General features: G+C 50.2%; 1 protein-coding gene across 1 annotated transcript; it reads left to right on the top strand.

Annotated features, from left to right (window-relative positions):
• The first annotated feature begins 189 nt into the window (after positions 1–189).
• Positions 190–17762, top strand: LOC105566547 (lissencephaly-1 homolog). Its single transcript, XM_012020629.1, has 7 exons — positions 190–364; positions 7741–7886; positions 13221–13374; positions 13504–13710; positions 13827–14237; positions 14309–14657; positions 14780–17762. Exons 2-7 carry the CDS (start codon positions 7849–7851, stop codon positions 14851–14853), a joined length of 1233 nt encoding a protein of 410 aa, XP_011876019.1. The 5' UTR covers positions 190–364; positions 7741–7848; the 3' UTR covers positions 14854–17762.
• Positions 17763–18056: the final 294 nt, after the last annotated feature.

Here is an 18056-nt window from a genome sequence, read left to right as displayed (position 1 = left end):
TTTTTCCGTAGTGGTCACCGGTATGCGCGATCGAGCGAGGCGACAGCCCGAGCTTCGGCGGGCTGCCGCCAGCGGGCGTCGACGTCGCCTCGAACGCGGCCCCGAGCTTCGGCGGGCTGCCGCCAGCGGGCGTCTGCGTCGCCTCGAACGCGGCCCCGAGAGTCGGCGAAACTCGGACGTGCGCGTCGCGCATGCGCTGCAAGTGCGCAGACGCCACCTCGCGGGGGCCAGTCCGATCGCAGAAGTGATCCCGAGGTGTTCACCGATAGTTGGCGGTCGTCCCGGTTTTCACGCGAATAAATTCTCGTCGTCGCTCCCGACTCCCACGGCGGTCCCACGGTTATTGCTGCTCCGTGAAACAGACGTGAGTATTCGAGCGGGAGGCTCGCTTCATGGACGGCGAAACGCGCAATGCGGGTCCCGGGGGCGCGGAATCTCGAGGGGGGGCGTCGGAGCTGGGCCGGTGGCGAGAGAGAAACGGAGGAGGCGGCGGCGGCGGCGGCGGCGGTGGCACAGGCACAGACGGGTGACGGGTTCTGGCAAAATGGCCGTGCGCATACAACAAACGGTCGTCCCGCACGTCGTGGCGTCACGTTCCGAGTACGTTTCATCCGTCGCCACGGAAATCGCGTCGACGGTCGCACGCGTGCGAGCGCGAGCGAACGCGTGCGCGCGCGCGCGCGCGACGTCGACGTCAGCGTCAGCGTTCTTGTCTCCGCGACGCTCTTGCACGTTGTCATCGTCGTCGTCGTCATCGCCGCCGTTGCCGTCGTCGTGGTCTCGGGGGAATTTTTCTCCGGGCGCACGCAAGAGACAGAAAGCGAAAGAAAACTATAGGAGAAAAGAGGGAGAGAGCGTCCGGACCTGCCGACGACGTATACGCGCGTTGCACGTCACCAGACGCGAATTGATTTTCTCCGCGAGCTAGCCTCGCGCCGCGATCACCGTCGGCGCGTCGTCGTGCGTCGCAGCGACGTCTTCCCGAGAGAAAGAGAGAGAGACAGAGAGAGAGAGAAAGAGACATTTCGAGCGACGACGGCGGCGTCGTGGCATCCTCGTTTTATCCGTCGAATCTCGGGCGCGAGCAGCGACGCGCGAGCTACTTTGACAGGCCGTCTGATAATGTGCGATCAGCTGTCATCGGGACTCCGCTCTTTTCTCTCTCTCCCTCTCTCTTTACCTGTCGATCGAGGACGCGCGGACCTCCATCATTGATCGCCAATGTCATTTTCTCCGCGATATTTCACGCCTAGAGCTCTTTCGCTCTCTGTATCCCCCCCCCCTCTCTCTCTCTCTCTCTCTCTCTCTCTCTCTCTCTCTCTCTCTCTCTCTCTCTCTCTCTCGTCGAGAAAGATGCCCCGCGGTCAAGCTAAACTCCTGGTTCGCGGCATCCCGCGTGCGTCGGTGCTACCTCGGGATATCCCGCCGAATTTCCCAAGCCGCGTTCTTTACCGACCTTGAGGCCTCCTAGGCATCAGCGCAACCGGGACATCCCCCCCCCCTCCCCCGCGATCGACGAAGCCGGTCAACGTTTCCATTTTCAGATCACGCGACTCCCAGACGGCGCGGCTACCGCCGTTCGTTTCCCTCCCCCGTCGCTTGTTTGTCGTACATTTAAATTGGCACGGGGCGTCGGGGATCAACGCGTACGTCAACTTGCCGCAGGTGTCGTCACTCCCCCATCGTGCGATCGATGTTCCCGTGTTTCAAGACTGTTGTAAGATAACGACGAGCCGTCCGCGTCCGGGTGGCAGAAATTCGCCCGGGCGCGGGACTCGCGATCCACTCCGGACGGGAGAGCTCGGTGAGGCCACCTTGGGCTTCCGCGACTGCGCCTGGGCGCGTCGTTCTTGCCTAATTGCGCGACACGGATAACGATACGCGTCCCTCCGCCGGATTCCCGACAAATGAGCCCCGCGCAGTCGGCGCCGATCACAATCGCCGATCGTATCTCCCGCGGATAAGAAATGCGCTAATTAGTCGCGAGGCAGCCCGAGTCAACGTGGGAAATGCAATCTCTCTTTCTCGTTCTCGAATCTGTCTCGACTTATCCGCGCGATTGGAAATGGCCCTCTGGCACGTTGGACAGCCGCAAGAGTAGACCGCGTCGGTTTTATCAGTAAATCGCACGACGGCAATCTTCGCGCAATCGGGTTTCGTAACGAGATCTCTAGTTTTGTCAGTCGCCGCGTATATCTCGTCCTCGAAGCTCGACGACGACGTCTCACGATCGTTGCACCTCTCGACAGCGGTCCCGGTCAGTCGACGACTTCCACTCCGTGCGTACAGTCTCGCCGTTTAACGGTTAAAGTATAGGAGAAGAAATGTGTTTTTTTTTATAAAGGCCAACATTTCTTGTGCGATGCTTATAAATAATTGTCGATTAGACAAAAATAATATTGACTGCTGTATCCCATGTTTTAAGGAACAACGCAGACATTCAATCGCGAACTTCCTGCAACCGCAACCAGTTCGGAGTAGCGGCGGAAAGTTCGAAAGAACGTACTATTAATGTCACATATAACAAGCATAACGCCTGATCTGCAATGTGCTCTTTGCGTGTAGAAGCATTCCGTTTTACGTGAGCAAATCGAAACGCCTGAAACATTTCTCTCTCCGATGTAGAATTCACCAACTTGTACAAATTCTTTAAATGTACCCGTACTCGGCTACAAAGTAGAATGTTTCTAGACGCAAAGGGCACGTTGCAGTTCAGGCTTAGTACATCAGAAATCTTGTAAAAAGTGCGCCGTTTTAATTACATCAAGGACGGTGATCGTAGCGATTTCACGGCAGAACCGCCGACACGCAAAGGGTTAATACGCGAGTCGATTAATCGGGAGAGAAGCACGGCGGCCGCGGGTAGATTACAGGAGCGCGAGGTCAGCAAAGTCGGCAGTGGCTCACCTGGACCGGTGATCCCGGAAACGTAGGCTGTTATGGAGCGAACGGAGCCGAGCGAAGGATCGATCGCCGGCGCGGTGTATAGAGAGAATGATTGTCTGTGATAAAAGAATTTACGACATCGCCTTGTGGATCAGCTCGCCGTATCGCGAGATCATTATTGAACGCCCGCGGACGCTCGCACAAAGCTAGGAAACAGCCTTCGATACTTCTTACGGCAGACTCGCGGGACGAGTCTGGGAGTCTTGGGAAATCAGAGTTATCGAAGTCGAGGAAGAAGAAAAAAACGGACGTGTTTAAGCGAACTAATGACCCGACGCTGAGTCAAGCGAGCGGCTTCCTCGACAGTCACGTCGAGTTCCGTGAATCGTCAACGTAATAAACTCGCGTGGATGCGTCTACAGCGCGGGGAAAACGACGCGGATCTCTTCCTCTCAGAGGCCCCGAGGGCCTTGACCGCCTAGGGTTGAATGGGCGAGCGCTCCGAGAGGAATTCCCGCTCCTCGGCGCGGTAACGCGCGCATTACGTTCGCGGCAAGGACACCGTAAATTATGTATATCCTCCGCTCGCTCGCGCGGCGGAGCACTCGCGGCTCTCCACGGCGAGCAGCCAGGTTGTACGGCGCTTAAGGCCTGTGCCCACGATGCTAGAACTTTGTCCAAGTCTTGAGAAATGTGTAGCCAATCAACTTGCAGCTATTCCATAAAGGCCTGTGCCCACGATGCTAGAATTTAATCTAGAACTTGGTCCACGTTACGAGAAATGCGTAGCCAATCAACTTGCAGCTTTTGTGGAATAACTGCAAGTTGATTGGCTACACATTTCTCGAAACTAGAACCTGGACCAAGTTGTAGCATCGTGGACGCAAGCCTTTACGCGCGGCGGCGGCGGCCAAGATCCAGTTTCTCGGGGCGAGAGCCCAGCATCGCCCCATTCATATTCCGCGCGCGAGCCCGCCGAGCGAGAGGTGCATTCTTGCGTTTATGGCTCCTTCTTCCGCCTGCACGCGCGTTCTCTCCATTTCTCATTCTGTTACGTCCCCCCGAGGTTTCTCCCGGTCGCCTCGCCGCGCGTCCAAGTATCGACCAGGTGGTGGACCGTCTCGTTCCACCGTCCGCGCGACCTTCCTCGGCGAGCATCCCAATCATGCACACGTCGGGCCTTTTAACGTCGTTACGGCGGCGTTACGAGGTGGAAAGAGGCCGTTATGAATATTTAAATGCACCGCATGACGAAAATATACCGCGACTGCCAGGGTGGGCGTGCTGCGCCGTGCCGCGCCGTGCCGGTTTATCGATCACGGCGCATCGCGGCGATAACCATCGCGTCGTGGAGCGTCGCGACGACGCTGCGCCGACGCTGCGCCGCGCCGCGTCACCCGCGCCTTCGCGACTGTCAAGGTCCTTCCTGGTACCCTCGTTCGGACTCGCGATTTCGATCTGTACCGTCGACTCTGCTCTCGCGTCCTGTGAAAGACAACCGGTATTTAAAACAAAATGAAGTTATCGCGATCGAGATGCAGGAAAGCTGAGTCATAGATAGATATAATCGTATTATATCTAGTTCTCTGTCGACTATTTATATGTATACCTTGTCAATGCGAATGCGTTGTCAATATAGGCTGAAGGCAGAGAACGATCCGTAAAGGCTCGGTTTCACCAACGGTGCTTAACTTTAAGTCTAGCTTAATTCTTTGTCTCTTTCCAACTGTTACTTTAGGAAGAGACAAATGGATTAAACTGAAACAAACGGCACACGATATACTATTTTTCCTACTGGATTGCTTACGAGAACCAATAAGGACGCAGAGTTTTCGACCAGGTGACTTAAGGCTAAATCCTGATTGGCTCTCGTAAGCAATCCAGTAGGAAAAATAGTATCGTGTACTGTTTAGATTAAAGTTTGGTGAAACCGGGCCTAGGACTGTCTTAGTCGTAGACGGAAGGCAAGGCAGAGAAAACTGTAACCGACTAAGGCCCAGTTTCACCTAACGTTGCTTAATCTTCAATCTTAGTTTAATTCATGTTTGCCTTTTTCTAGAGTAACAGTTGGAAAGAGACAAAGAACCAGTTAAGCTAAGCTTAAAGTTAAGCTTTGGTGAAACCGAGCCTAAAGGCTGGTCTACAATACATGGAGTAAGCTGGAGTAAGGAGTAGGAGTAAGGAAATAAATCCATTTTATTTCTTACTCCTACTTTAGCTCTTAGGCTTACTCTCGATGAATCAAAATGCCATCAATCAGTGTTACAAATATTTTAAAAATTATGCCCGTATTTCAGCTTCCTTACACCAAAAGCTAGAAGTTAGGGCTCTCCCTTACTCCATGCTTACTCCATGTATTGTAGACCAGCGCTAAGACATTCTTACGCGTTTACGGATGGTTCTCTGCCATCAGCCATACACGCCGTATGGATCACAATTTTTAAGATCATCTTTAGATTGATGAAATGTTGCGTACAGCATCTTTAGATAAATTTAAGACGCTCTTTAATATAAGATCTACGAATATCGGGTTTCATATAAGCTACCTAGTTCTTTTTTTTTCCCCAAGTACACTCTAATCAGTGAAATCACGCGGCTTTCTCTCCCCGTGTATCGATTTTCGTTTCGCAACTCGGCAGGAAATTGCGTATTTAATTGTCCACGTTCACGCGTGCTAGAGAAAGAGAGAGAGGTAACGAGCGACGGCGCGATGTAACGCGGGCGCAAAATGCGTCGTTTCCTTAAATTTTAAATCTGTCGACTCTCTCGGTCCCGCGGGTACACCATAGACATATAACCATGGACTGCTCTTATGAGGCAGTGCAGCCCTAAGTGGTGGCATCCTCCTGAGGGAAGAGGATAGTGTGAATTTATTTGGGTGGTCTTCTTTCTCCGACTCTCGTGACTCATGCCCGCTAGAGAAAGATAGACACCCAAGCAAATTCATACTATCCTTTTCCCTCAGGAAGATGCTCCCACCATAGTCTAACTAGTAGGTCCACTCTCTGTCGGCCCCTTTGATCTTTGCGGTCCCATTTACGTGGCATTCCGCCATGCACTCGGGCAGGATTCAGCGACGTATGTGTGTACACGTACTCATCAAAGCCACACTACCGCACATACAACATTTCTCTCATTGGTCTGCCCAGAACTGTGTCGGATGCGAGGGAGGGATCGGCGCAAAACGAAACAAATGACTGAGTGAACCTACTAGTTATACTATGGTTCAGGGTTGGGAAAGTTACTTTATAAAAGTATCTAGTGACGGTTACAGTTTTTTTGCTAAAGATGTAACTACACTGAAAAAAAGTTTGGTTGCATTAGAAATCTGGTAGATTCAACCAGTCGTCTGTTAGAAAATGGACGAATCAGAATTCCTTTATTTCACTAGAGACCCTGTCATCAGAGACTGGCCATAAGAGTTCGTCAAATTCCTGCGAGTAAGAGAGAGCGAGTAACGATCGTAGAAGAGTGAGATAGTCTATGTTTCTCTCTCGCAGGAATTTGACGAACTCTTATGGCTAGTCTCTGATTACAGGGTCTCTAACTCTATACAGAGACACCTGATCGAAAACTCTGCGTTCTGATTGGCTCTCGTAAGCAATCCAGTAGAAAAAATAGTATCGTGTGCCGTTGGCTTTACAGACGGAGAGAAAGTAACGAAGTTAAGGTGGAGTTACCAAAAAATGTAACTGTAACTTCGTTACAAGTAACGAGTTAAGTCAACGGCGCACGATACTATTTTTCCTACTGGATTGCTTACGAGATCCAATCAGGATTAAAGCCAACGGCACACGATACTATTTTTCTTATTAAATTGCTTACGAGAGCCAATCAGGACGCAGAGTTTTCGATCAGGTGACTTGAGGCTGAATCCTGATTGGCTCTCGTAAGGAATCCAGTAGGCAAAATAGTATCGCGTGCCGTTGGCTTCACCTCCCAAACCCGCTATGGTTACTATGATCCCACTGCCTCGTAAGCAGCCCATGGTTAATATGTTTATGGGGTACACATATAGTAGATAAAAATCGAGCGCGCGCGGATACGCGCTCGTTATTCCGCCACGTCAGCGTTGTGATTTCGAGCTTCACTTTTTCGAGCCGCCTTTCCCTTTCGTGCGGCGCGGCGCGGTGAAAAGTGCTATCGATCGCGGCGAAATCGCGCCGCGAAATCGAGCCCCCAAGCTCGGGCCGGGAGCGCGGCCGCTTTCCGCGCAAAGCTCGCGAGAAGCTGACGAGGAGACGGGCCACCGCGCGAGCGTCGGGTTTCTCTCCCGCGAAACGAAAGTAAAATAAACCGCGACATTGATTTCAGGCGGTATATTGTGCACGCGCGCGTTATATTATCCCGCGCGGAGACAATTCGGCACGCGGTCGGCTCTCACGCCACCACTTTGTTAGCCTCCTTGTACCCCCGCGATAGGAAAATACGACCGCCGCGCTGACGCGGCGATGTAACGCGATAGACAATGTATTCCCGCGTATTCTCCGAAGTAATTTTATATGCAGAGAAGGCGAATATTAGCCGACAAGTATCTCTGTCACGTGATATATCGCTACGTTTCCGCAAACACGTTGATTGACGCTGTTCGATGGCTAAATTTCTCTCTTTCCCAACGTAAACTCATCTCGAGGACCTGGATATACATTTCACTTTATTGGATATATAATCAACTTCGAAATTAAACTACGTTGAATCATAAACTAATTATTCTTTCAATTACATTAGTCATATTAAATTTTTCCTTGAATTTCAACGCACGCTCTATCGAACGTGTGCGAAAATAAATGTGAATTAGAGATGTAAGTGTGGACGACACTCGGCTGACGCGTGCGTGTGATTTTCTTGTCGCAGGCAATACCGATGGCGGGGCACTGAGATCATTGAGAGGTGACTGGAAGATCTAGTCGCGCTCCCGCGGAATCACCATCGAGGTATCCTGCCAGGTCACACACGAGGATCATGAAAATGGTGCTGTCTCAACGTCAGAGGGAGGAGTTGTAAGTTGACCCGGCGCGCGCCGTAAAATCACCTCGCGGTACTCCGAGGTTTTGCGTGTTTCCGATAACGCGGTGTTTACGTGCGCTTAACGGCTTCCCTCAATCTCTTCCCTCGGCTGCAGCCCCGTGCCTATTCTCCTTCCTACCGAGCTCCGCAAAGGGTTGATACACGCGAACGCGTATAGTCCGGGGAAACCGGATCAATCGAGGAAGTACGCAAGGTTTCCCCCCGTGTCTCGCGCCACCCACGTTAAAGTCCCCCCTCGCAATAATAATAGCCCCAATCTTTCCTTTGTCTTCCGCGAGGAGTAGAGTTGCTACTTAGGAAAAATCTTCGCGAACGCGTTTCCCAGAGTTTCAGCCAACTGTCCCGATTTGAATTTCTTGGCGTCACGTTTCTGTTGCGAAAATTTCGACTTCCACCTGAACTTTCGCCAGAAAATACGTTCTAGGCACGTGCCGTGATATGGTGGCTTTTGAATGTATTGGCATTATTTTTCTGTTAAAATTTTGACTTCCCCCCTAAAACTTTCACCTAGAAAACATTCTAGGTATATGCCGCAATGTGGTATGTAACTTGTACTCGATTTGAATTTATTGGCGCAATTTTTCTGTTGTTAAAATTTCAACTTCTTCCTAAACTTTCACTAGAAAATACGTTCCAGGTATGTGCCGTAGTGTGGCAATCCAGCGAGCCACCTTGGCATCGTTAATTGGCATTGAGGATCGAGCTGTAATGAGCTATGCAATTGGTTCATTACATTTTGCATAATTGTGGGCGCGCGAAGGCGTGAGAGTTGCATGGGAGTCGCTCTTGAATTTTCTCATGCCTTCGGCCTTCGATTTCACACGGAGAAGTTGGAAGACCCGGCGGTACATATGAGTCACCCGCGCAGGCAAATAACGATCTCCAGAGCCCGAGAGTTCTTCAGCTCGTCGAGCATTCGCCCCGTGTGACTGGTGCTTCCTGTTCGAGCGCTGTCGCGCGTCACACGCGGGAGAATCGAACGTCGCGCCAATCGGGTCGCCATTATCTCGGCACGTTCCAATTCGCACTTATCTCTCAAGGAGACGCGTGTTTTTGCGCCACCGGTCATTTCTCTTCTCGTCCACGACGTCTCGCGAGGCGGCATTAAGACAGCCGAATCTTGCTTTCCTTCCGGCGAGACTTTAGGCCTCGAAGAGGCTGAAATACGCTTGCAATAAGTAATAGCTCTGTTTCAGATGTCCGACAGGTATATTTTCGGATCGCGTTAGACTGAAATTCCTTGATGTCCAAGTCTTTTCCCTCTTCCTCCTTGCGAGCCAAGTACTGGAATCCCCGTGAAAGCCTCGGATTGAGCTCTTGGATTATTTAAGCAAACTTTATAATTAATTCGCTGGTCCCGTCTCGCCCTCCTCGCGCAAGGGAGCCTCGCGCGACACGGCAACGTCAAACTGGGACACCGTCGGCATCGATCGTATCCTCGATCTATGCCGACTAATTCCTATGACGCAAAATCGCTCGTCGATCGGTCGCTCTCGGGGAGTCGGAGGGAGACGAGCGGGGGCGAGCGGCGGGGGCGGTGGTCGCGGGTGGTGAGGGTGTCTGACGAGCACGCGCGGACCGCGGGATCGATAACTCCCGCGGAATGAGTCGGCGACGGCGAACCCACGGAATGAGGCGAGGGTAGGGGGTGAGAGAGGACTGGCTCTCCGTCCGCCTGAGGGAGAGGGCTCTCATCGATTGGCACAGGTGTACCTTCGCGCATCCATGTTGTTCTCTTCCTAAGAGCGCCTTCCGACCCTCGGCGCACGTGTAATTCTTACAGCAAGTGGCTGGCGATCCCTCGGACGTGCGACTCTCGCTTCCGGGCTTCCCCGTAAACCCGATACGGAGGGTTGAATGAAAGGTCGATTAGCATTTTTAATAGGGGAACTGCCGTCCAACTTGCCTGCCGTTTTCACCATCCGGATAGACGATACATCACTGGCTCTTCGACCTTTAGATATCCTCGTAGGATTCTTTAGGTGTCTCGGTTTTATAAATTTCTTCAAGTATACCGTCCTGTTCGGTATATCGGTTTTTTAATTGATTATAAAAATACTTGAGACAGGGAACTTGTAGTCAACCCAACTGGCTAGTTATTTAATTAATTTATTACACAACGTTTCGACCCTATTCTTTTGGGTCCTTTTCGAGTGATACTGCAAATCAACAACAAACGCAATTATGAAATAATGTAGGTTAATATGTAAAACGGCTAAAGTTAAGCAACGCACCCAAGTCAGTCATCGTCGTCGAATAAGACAGAGTAGAGTTGTAAAATATATGCATACGTGTGAGCACTGTGGTACAATGTGGTGTCACATTACCGGTGACAATCAGCTCCTTATAAAAATAAGTCAGGCGCACTTTGTTTTTCTGGTATAAATTAATAACGCAAACTGTCTGCGTGTTCGTACTGAAATTGTTACAAAACGATTGTGAAATCTCTAGGAGAGCTGCACGTGCGAATGTATAAAAGATAAGTAATTTAATATGTTTAAATTACGAGGTTAAATTTGATCCTGTAATATATACCGTGCAATTGCAGATGAGGAAAGTCAATTCGACGTAGACGCTTACTCGTGAGGTTTAAACGTGATAGACAGCAACGAGACCATTTCACGCTGACGCCGGCGTTTGTTTTACACGCTAAGGGCCAGACGGGATGAATTACCCTCCGCCTTCCTGCCTATTCATTTTCACGTATTCTTCACCTTCACGCCGAGGAGCTCAGGATAGCGCCTCGGGATGCGACGCTCTCTGCGCCTCAATCTGCATTCCTGCGGCGAGCCGAAACACAACACGTCTCGTGCAATTCATCGCGCACTCGCGCTGCAGAGCGAAGAGGGTCTGGGCGGGGGGGGAAGGGGAAGGAGAGAATTTCGCGGCTCTAAAGTTCTATTGTACCGTTACGCTCGCCGTCTATCTTTCCGATCTTTGTATACGAGAGCACCTCTCGAAACGCGCCGTCATATCGCCGGTAGCGATCGCGGCCTCTTCTCTCGGCTCTATCTTTAATTTATGCTATGAACAATGAAAGGAGAGGCGATCGGAGAGCGGCGCAGTTTAATTTCGATTGCCGCAGGTGTTATTCCCGTGTACTCGCTACGCTCGTGGCTCTACGCGCGGCGCAAACAACATCCCTGTCAGCGTCCAATTTCCGGAAAACGTTTTGTTTGCCGTCCTTAATGCCGTAAGGACATCATCTGTACTCGCGCGAGGATTCTCTCTCTCTCCTTTTTCCACCGTCACGTCCCAGAATTCTCGCCAACGAGCGACACAAGTGCAGTCTCATTCCTCGCGCGGGCTACAGAACCCGCGTAGGACATGACGCGAATGGACCGTGCGGCCTGATGACCATGTATCCCCGTGCGATCGTAGGAGAATAAGCGCAAAAGGAGACGGGAACGTCTCTCTATCTCTCTCTTCCGCGATGCCTCCATAATAATGCCATTTGTAGACATGAGCGCCGAGAGTAAATATCCAAGACCCAACGGCGACGGGGATATTCCCCGGCGCGGGCATGTTCCCAGAATAAATTACAAAACCGATCCTCGGCGCTCGTCGGCGAATGAATTTCCAATGCCACGGCTTTCGCACGGCCGCTTGCGTACGGCTCCCCTAGGGCACGCATTTGTACGTAACAACGTGCTGATACGCCGTTACAACGCCTTCATATATTCATAGAGTATCCTCTTATCCTCCTTTTCTCTCTCTCTCTCTCTCTTTCGCGCTCTCTCGCTCCTTCTCCCTCGCGATGTGCGCGACCCATTGTCACGTGCGTGCGTCGTACCTGCATTTTCCCGTGCTCCCGCACGAACCCGACGCGCGGGTGTCTGGTGCCGGATCGCCTTCCGCTGACTTCCGCACTCCGCGGAGACAATGATCCCCCACCTGCCTGGCTCGAAGCAGTCTCTTCCACTTTTGTACCTGCGGCATGTACGCATTACACACATTTCTCCGGAGCAAATGCAGGATCTCTCACACCGTTAAGCACTCCCCCCCCCTTCCCTGTGAAGGTACCCATGTTATTATCCGCGTTGGCCTTTTCTTAATTTTCCGCGCGTTAGTGCGTAATTAGCCGCCGCGGATTACAATCTAACGCCCGTAGGACGTCTCTAATAGGACGTTCTAAGTTGATTGTACACTGGAATGCAATTAACGAGTGAGTCTCACGAGCCGCGAAATCTTTCGTTTTTTATCGACGCGATTCTCGATTCTTGTCTCGTTGCTCAGGATTATCTCCCATTTTCGGAGCCTTCTTTGAATTACACCCACGTTCCACAGGTTTACGCTAGCGCTTATTGCCATTCGTGCAGACAAACTTGCAATTTGCCTCGATATCACCTGACGGCGGATAAGCCTACCGGTTCTGCCTTTACACGAAACTTACGTGTTTCTGCAATCAGTTCTACGCACTCAACTTACGCTATTGCAAATTTAAATGTCTCTCTGTTGTTGTTCGCCGGGATAAAATTTTCGTCCGCATTTTTTACCTTTACATAAAATACTCAACACGCGCAAATACATCAGCTTTGTTATCTGCACTGTTTTGTTCCTACTCTCGGCTAATATTGAGTCGCGCCGTGGAGTCCGAGTGACCTTTTTCCATCCGTTAAAACGAATGTCAACGTCGTCATACGACGTTGCAGCGCAGGCGAATGGCGGAAGTGGCTAGCGCGTGGTTCAGCTTTCTGCCAAGACAAAGCCGGTCTTGTTTTCTTCCCGGGGGGTTTTTTTTCTTCCTCGCGATTACACGCATCCAGCGAGTCCTCCTACGCACCACGTGCTGGACGCGCGAAACGGGAGATCGCGAGGCACGCCGCGAGCGATAAATTTGCCGTCACGTGGAGCAGTCAGGTGGATAGAGACGAACGGCCGACTCGAGGCCTTTCACCCTGGCACAAGTTTGCCCGACTTTCAATCTCTTTCCCACGTATCCAACCTGCCTTACGGTCCCCCCCCCCCCTCCTCTTCCCCGTCCATTGTGTCGGATCGCAGGTACGGCATTTTATCTTTATCTCCGGCGTTATAAACAGGCGGCTGCGGTCGACGCCAACGCGGAACAATCGGCGATTAAAGCTATCACCCAACACACACGTTTTCTCCCTCTTATCCTCCTCTGGTCCTCTTGCTGGACCCCGCAAGAGAGCGTACGGATAAGCGAACAAGAAAGTTCGCGGGGAATCGCCGTCTAAAATTTTCTCGAGTATTATTTACGCCAAGCTATAATAAAGAGAATAGCACTTTTTCTTTCTGCTCCAAAGTTCCCGCGCTGTTGTTAAGAGAAACCAAACGCTTTTTAGAAATAAGGCGATCGCTGATTACCTTAGCACGAACGGCTATCAAGATGCATTGGAGGCATTCAAGAAGGAGGCCGATATGCCGGGAGAGGTGGAGAGGAAGTACGGAGGCCTCTTGGAGAAGAAGTGGACCTCGGTCATACGGTTGCAGAAAAAGGTAAAGGCCCTTTCATCTCGAGTGATAATTTCCCTCGATGGCGTTGCGCGCGCGAAAGAGTCGAACGGCGTACTCGATCGTCTAAGCCAAGTGATTCTTTGTATGCACTCGCACTGTAATGCGTCGCAGGTAATGGAACTGGAATCCAAACTCTCCGAGGCCGAGAAGGAGTTCATAGAAGGCGCGCCGACGCGCGGCAAGAGATCGCCGTCCGAATGGATACCGAGGCCGCCGGAGAAGTTCAGCCTGTCCGGACACAGAGCCCCTATCAATAGAGTTATTTTCCACCCGGTTTTTAGTCTCGTAGTATCCGCCAGCGAAGATGCTACCATTAAGGTGAGAACGTCGCGCGAGTAGACAACAACGTTCGCTCGCTGGATTCACAAAAGTTTCAGACCAAAGACACAATTTTGCATTAATATAAATTAAATTGATGCTCTCTGTCCTCCAAGGTGTGGGACTTTGAGAGCGGTGACTTCGAGAGAACGCTGAAGGGCCACACCGATAGCGTGCAGGACATCGCGTTCGATGCCTCGGGCAAGCTGCTCGCCTCCTGCAGCGCGGACATGTCCATCAAGCTGTGGGATTTCCATCAGTCGTTCGCCTGCGTCAAGACCATGCACGGCCACGACCACAATGTCAACTCGGTCGCGTTCGTGCCGCAGGGCGACTTCGTCGTGAGCGCCTCCAGGGATAAGACCATCAAGATCTGGGAAGTGGCGACGGGCTACTGCGTAAAGACGCTCACGGGACACAGGGAGTGGGTGAGAATGGCACGAGTCAGCCCGTGCGGCGAGCTCATCGCCAGCTGCTCGAACGATCAGACTGTTCGGGTGTGGCACGTGGCGACGAAGGAGACGAAGGTAATCCTGTCGAATTCTCTCGTCCCTTTATGGCCAGTTCATTCGTGACGCAAAGTCTTGGGATTTGCCAGGTCGAGTTCAGGGATCACGAGCACGTGGTGGAGTGCATCGCATGGGCGCCGGAGAACGCGAGGGCGTCGATCAACGCGGCGGCCGGGGCGGACAACAAGGGCGCGCACGAGGGGCCCTTCCTCGCTTCCGGCTCGCGGGACAAGATGATCCGCGTGTGGGACGTCGGCGCCGGGGTGTGCCTCTTCACCCTCGTCGGGCACGACAACTGGGTGCGATGCATCGTCTTCCATCCTGGCGGCAAGTTTATCGTCAGCGCGTCCGACGATAAGACGCTGCGAGTCTGGGACACGCGCAATAAGCGAGTGATGAAGACCCTCGACGCGCACCTTCACTTCTGCACTTCTGTCGGTTCGTACACATCTCCCTTTCACTTCTCTGCCAGCTCGAAACGCAACATTTCCCCGGTTTCATTGAATTATCAGACGCGGGTTTATACTGCCGTTATGTACATTCGATTTCATTGATCGTAGATTTCCACAAGAACCATCCTTACGTGGTCACCGGGAGCGTCGATCAAACGGTGAAGATTTGGGAGTGCCGCTAGTCACCGAATTTTAGATTTTCCGTCGGACGTCGTGTGCGGAAGCGAACGGAAGTATAAAACGAGAGAAAAGACGAACGCGCATCGATTTTAATGGAATCGGCCGAAAGAGTAAGCTGCTACAAAAAAGCTATCGTACATATGCTATTAATATTAATATTATTATTATACATAAACACACATAAACACGTATGGTTAAGAGCTCTTTAATTAATTTATAAAATAAAGTATAATTAGTAATTATATGATAAATTACATCGTTTTACGGCAATGAACTGCACTATTCGAGGAGAGTGAATCGAGAAACGGTCACGAGGATCAAACGATCGAGAGGACGCTCCCACGAAGTTCTCATTACGGATCACCTACGGGACGCGGGTGGTCATTAATGCCATAAATACAATTACAAGAGTTATATTCCTTTTAGGCGGTTGTGCAATTGTGTGGTAGGCATTATTCTGTACATAATACATACGCGTGTCTTTGTTCGCAGCGCGAAATTCGATGTCGTTGAGTTCGAGTGTTTCTCGCTAACTTTGATTTACTCTTGCTCTCTTCGCCCGCTTATGCAATGTATCCGTTAAAAGTATTAGTTACCAGCTGATCGTACACACACGTACATACGCATACGACGTACACGCGCAAAGAGAGAAGAAGATCGTCCTCCTCGATTATGACCCTTGCGTAAGAACACGTCGAATCTCTTGAACTTTCTGCCGGCAGTGGCGAAAATTTCGGCTGTGGCGTCACCACCGCGCAACTACGATGGTAACTGATTCGTTGTCACTTGTATTGTTCGCGCGCTCTCCTCGAGAGTTCTTGAGAGAACGAAAGATGTTGCTCCTTCTTTACTCATATATACATATATATATAAATATATATAAGCATATTACACGCGCGGCAGACATACATACTTACACACACACACAAACACACATGTACAGACGCGTAGTGTCTTTGTACCATACAAAGAATCGAGTGTTAATGATCGTCAAATGTCGGCTCACGTGTGCCCTGATGAGTTGTTGTCACATTTGCCGCATTAATAAACGTCCGTTTTTCTGGGACACGTAATACACCTAACACGTCGCAAGTAATATAAATCGAACGGCAGTGGTATATAAAAGGAAGTAGTATGGCAAGGACCGTCTCAGTCGAACATATTGTTACGCGTCTATGCGGATTCTCTCGAAACGGCGCGCCCCTTTGGAGTTTTCATTAGATTTACATACGCTTATGTATAAATCGGAATCTCTCCGAGTGTGGGGAGAGGCGTCAGTCGAGGTTGACCGAGGGCTAAGTGTAACACGCGGCGCAACGCTTGAAATGTCTCGTTTATTTCTCAATGTGGACCGAGGGGGTCGAGAGAGTCAGGCCGGGATCATTTGGCGGGAGCGCCCGCAATGTAGAACGGCGATCGATTTGCCCGCCGTGCGCCTAACGTTACGATAATGATCACGCTTACACGGTGGCTTATAATCCGGTTTAATAACTACCCGATCCAAAATGTTTTTCTTCGACTATAAGGATTACTTAAATATAAGTCTTATCTGATACTTACGCTACAATTTCTAGTATAGGTACATATACATATATACATCAAAAGAGATTGATTAATGTTCAGAGTAACAAAATAGGCTCCCCTATTTAAATGATCATGATCGATAGAAGAACTTTGAAACTCGGATGGTACACGGTAGTTAAGCAGGATTATAAGCCGCTGTGTAAACGTAGTCTATGACAATGTGACACGACGGGTGAGCCGAATCCGGGGAATGCGACGACTGGGGCTCGAGGCGTCCGAGTGGAGCCGAGACGGGAGAGGTGACTCGTGAAGCGTAACGCGTGAAAGTTTTCAGAAGCGCGTAGTTCATTGCGTGGGTTCCATTGCGGAAGATGTTACTAGCTGTATCCTTTTAGTTCTAACTAGTGTTAGCGGTAGCGCGCAGACATTATCGTAGACGATAGAGAAGAAGGATAAGGATATAAAATAGACTTCGGGGAGAACTGCGAAGCTAACGATCGATTGACACACGTACACACATACACAGATATACGCGTACACAGAGGCGTAGGTACAGGAGGCAAAGCGTCCGAGTTTTCAGGCATTCGAATAAGAAGGGACATTCGCACACGTGTGTAAAACGTGTAATCCGCAAGGAAGAGAAATCAGTAATCGATAATTGCTTAATTAAGGATGATTTTTCCAACGCGGTACACTTAATTACCGACTGCTACTTTTCTCCCACTGTTCATTCAGCCGAGTATAAGACAACAAATCTCCCCCCCCCCTCCCGCCGAGAAGAGATGTCCCTCAATTAATGTGGTACTAAATTATTTTGGTGAATAATAAACAGAATTGTCACTGAGATCGTTATATGCTGCAAGTATCATATATCGCACCTACACGACTCGCGTATATTCTCGGAACGGCATAATTTCCGTTTTGATTTCTTTTTCCTTTTAACGTTTGCAGGTGTTCAATCTGTATTGCCCGATTATGCGCGCAAACGGTTCCGTCGTATACCCGCTAAAATTTTTGCGTAGCTTCGATCAGAGCGATAGGCTGTTAAGGCTCCCTCCCTCCGCTGTAGAACATATTTAATCGACATGTGCATGACAGTATTTTATATAGTACAATATAGGGCAGAGAGAATTAGCAGCGTAGCATTGTAAGCGAAACGCATCCCAAACACCCGCTGTGCGTGTTTATACGTAGATGATGTAATAAAAGGAAAAGAGAGAAAAAGAGAGATGCAGAGAAAAAACACACGACAAGTCATGTTGTAGCGTCGCCTGCCGTGAGACCCGTCACGACGGGCCCCCGCGACTCCGCTTTCCACCTGCTTGGGTAATAATGATACCGACTAGTAGATTTACAATAAAGTACTCTTCGTCATTTGTAATACACAGGACTGGCGGACGTTTATTGTGATCCTGAAAAGTGCTACGCGTGCTCCTCGTAGGACAATTTTAGAACGAGATTAGTGACGGTAGTTTCGACCCCTTTTTAAGTTATAAGCAACAAAATTTTGTCAAAAATCATTTTAAATTAACGATAATGGAAGAGAGAGACTTTAAGTCTAACGCGACTGTCGTAAAAAGACTGTGTTGAAGGACTAGTACGAGCTCAACCGATTGACCATAGAATTATCTTTCTCTTCTTTTTGCATATAAAATTTATTAAATGTAAAATATCTAGTTTT

This window comes from Vollenhovia emeryi, unplaced genomic scaffold (genome assembly GCF_000949405.1).
Source record: "Vollenhovia emeryi isolate VEMERY1.0 unplaced genomic scaffold, V.emery_V1.0 DF939144.1, whole genome shotgun sequence".
In the NCBI taxonomy this organism is placed as follows: Eukaryota; Metazoa; Arthropoda; class Insecta; order Hymenoptera; family Formicidae; genus Vollenhovia; species Vollenhovia emeryi.
Note: the sequence above shows the minus strand (reverse complement) of the source record. Positions and strands in the feature narration are given on the sequence as shown.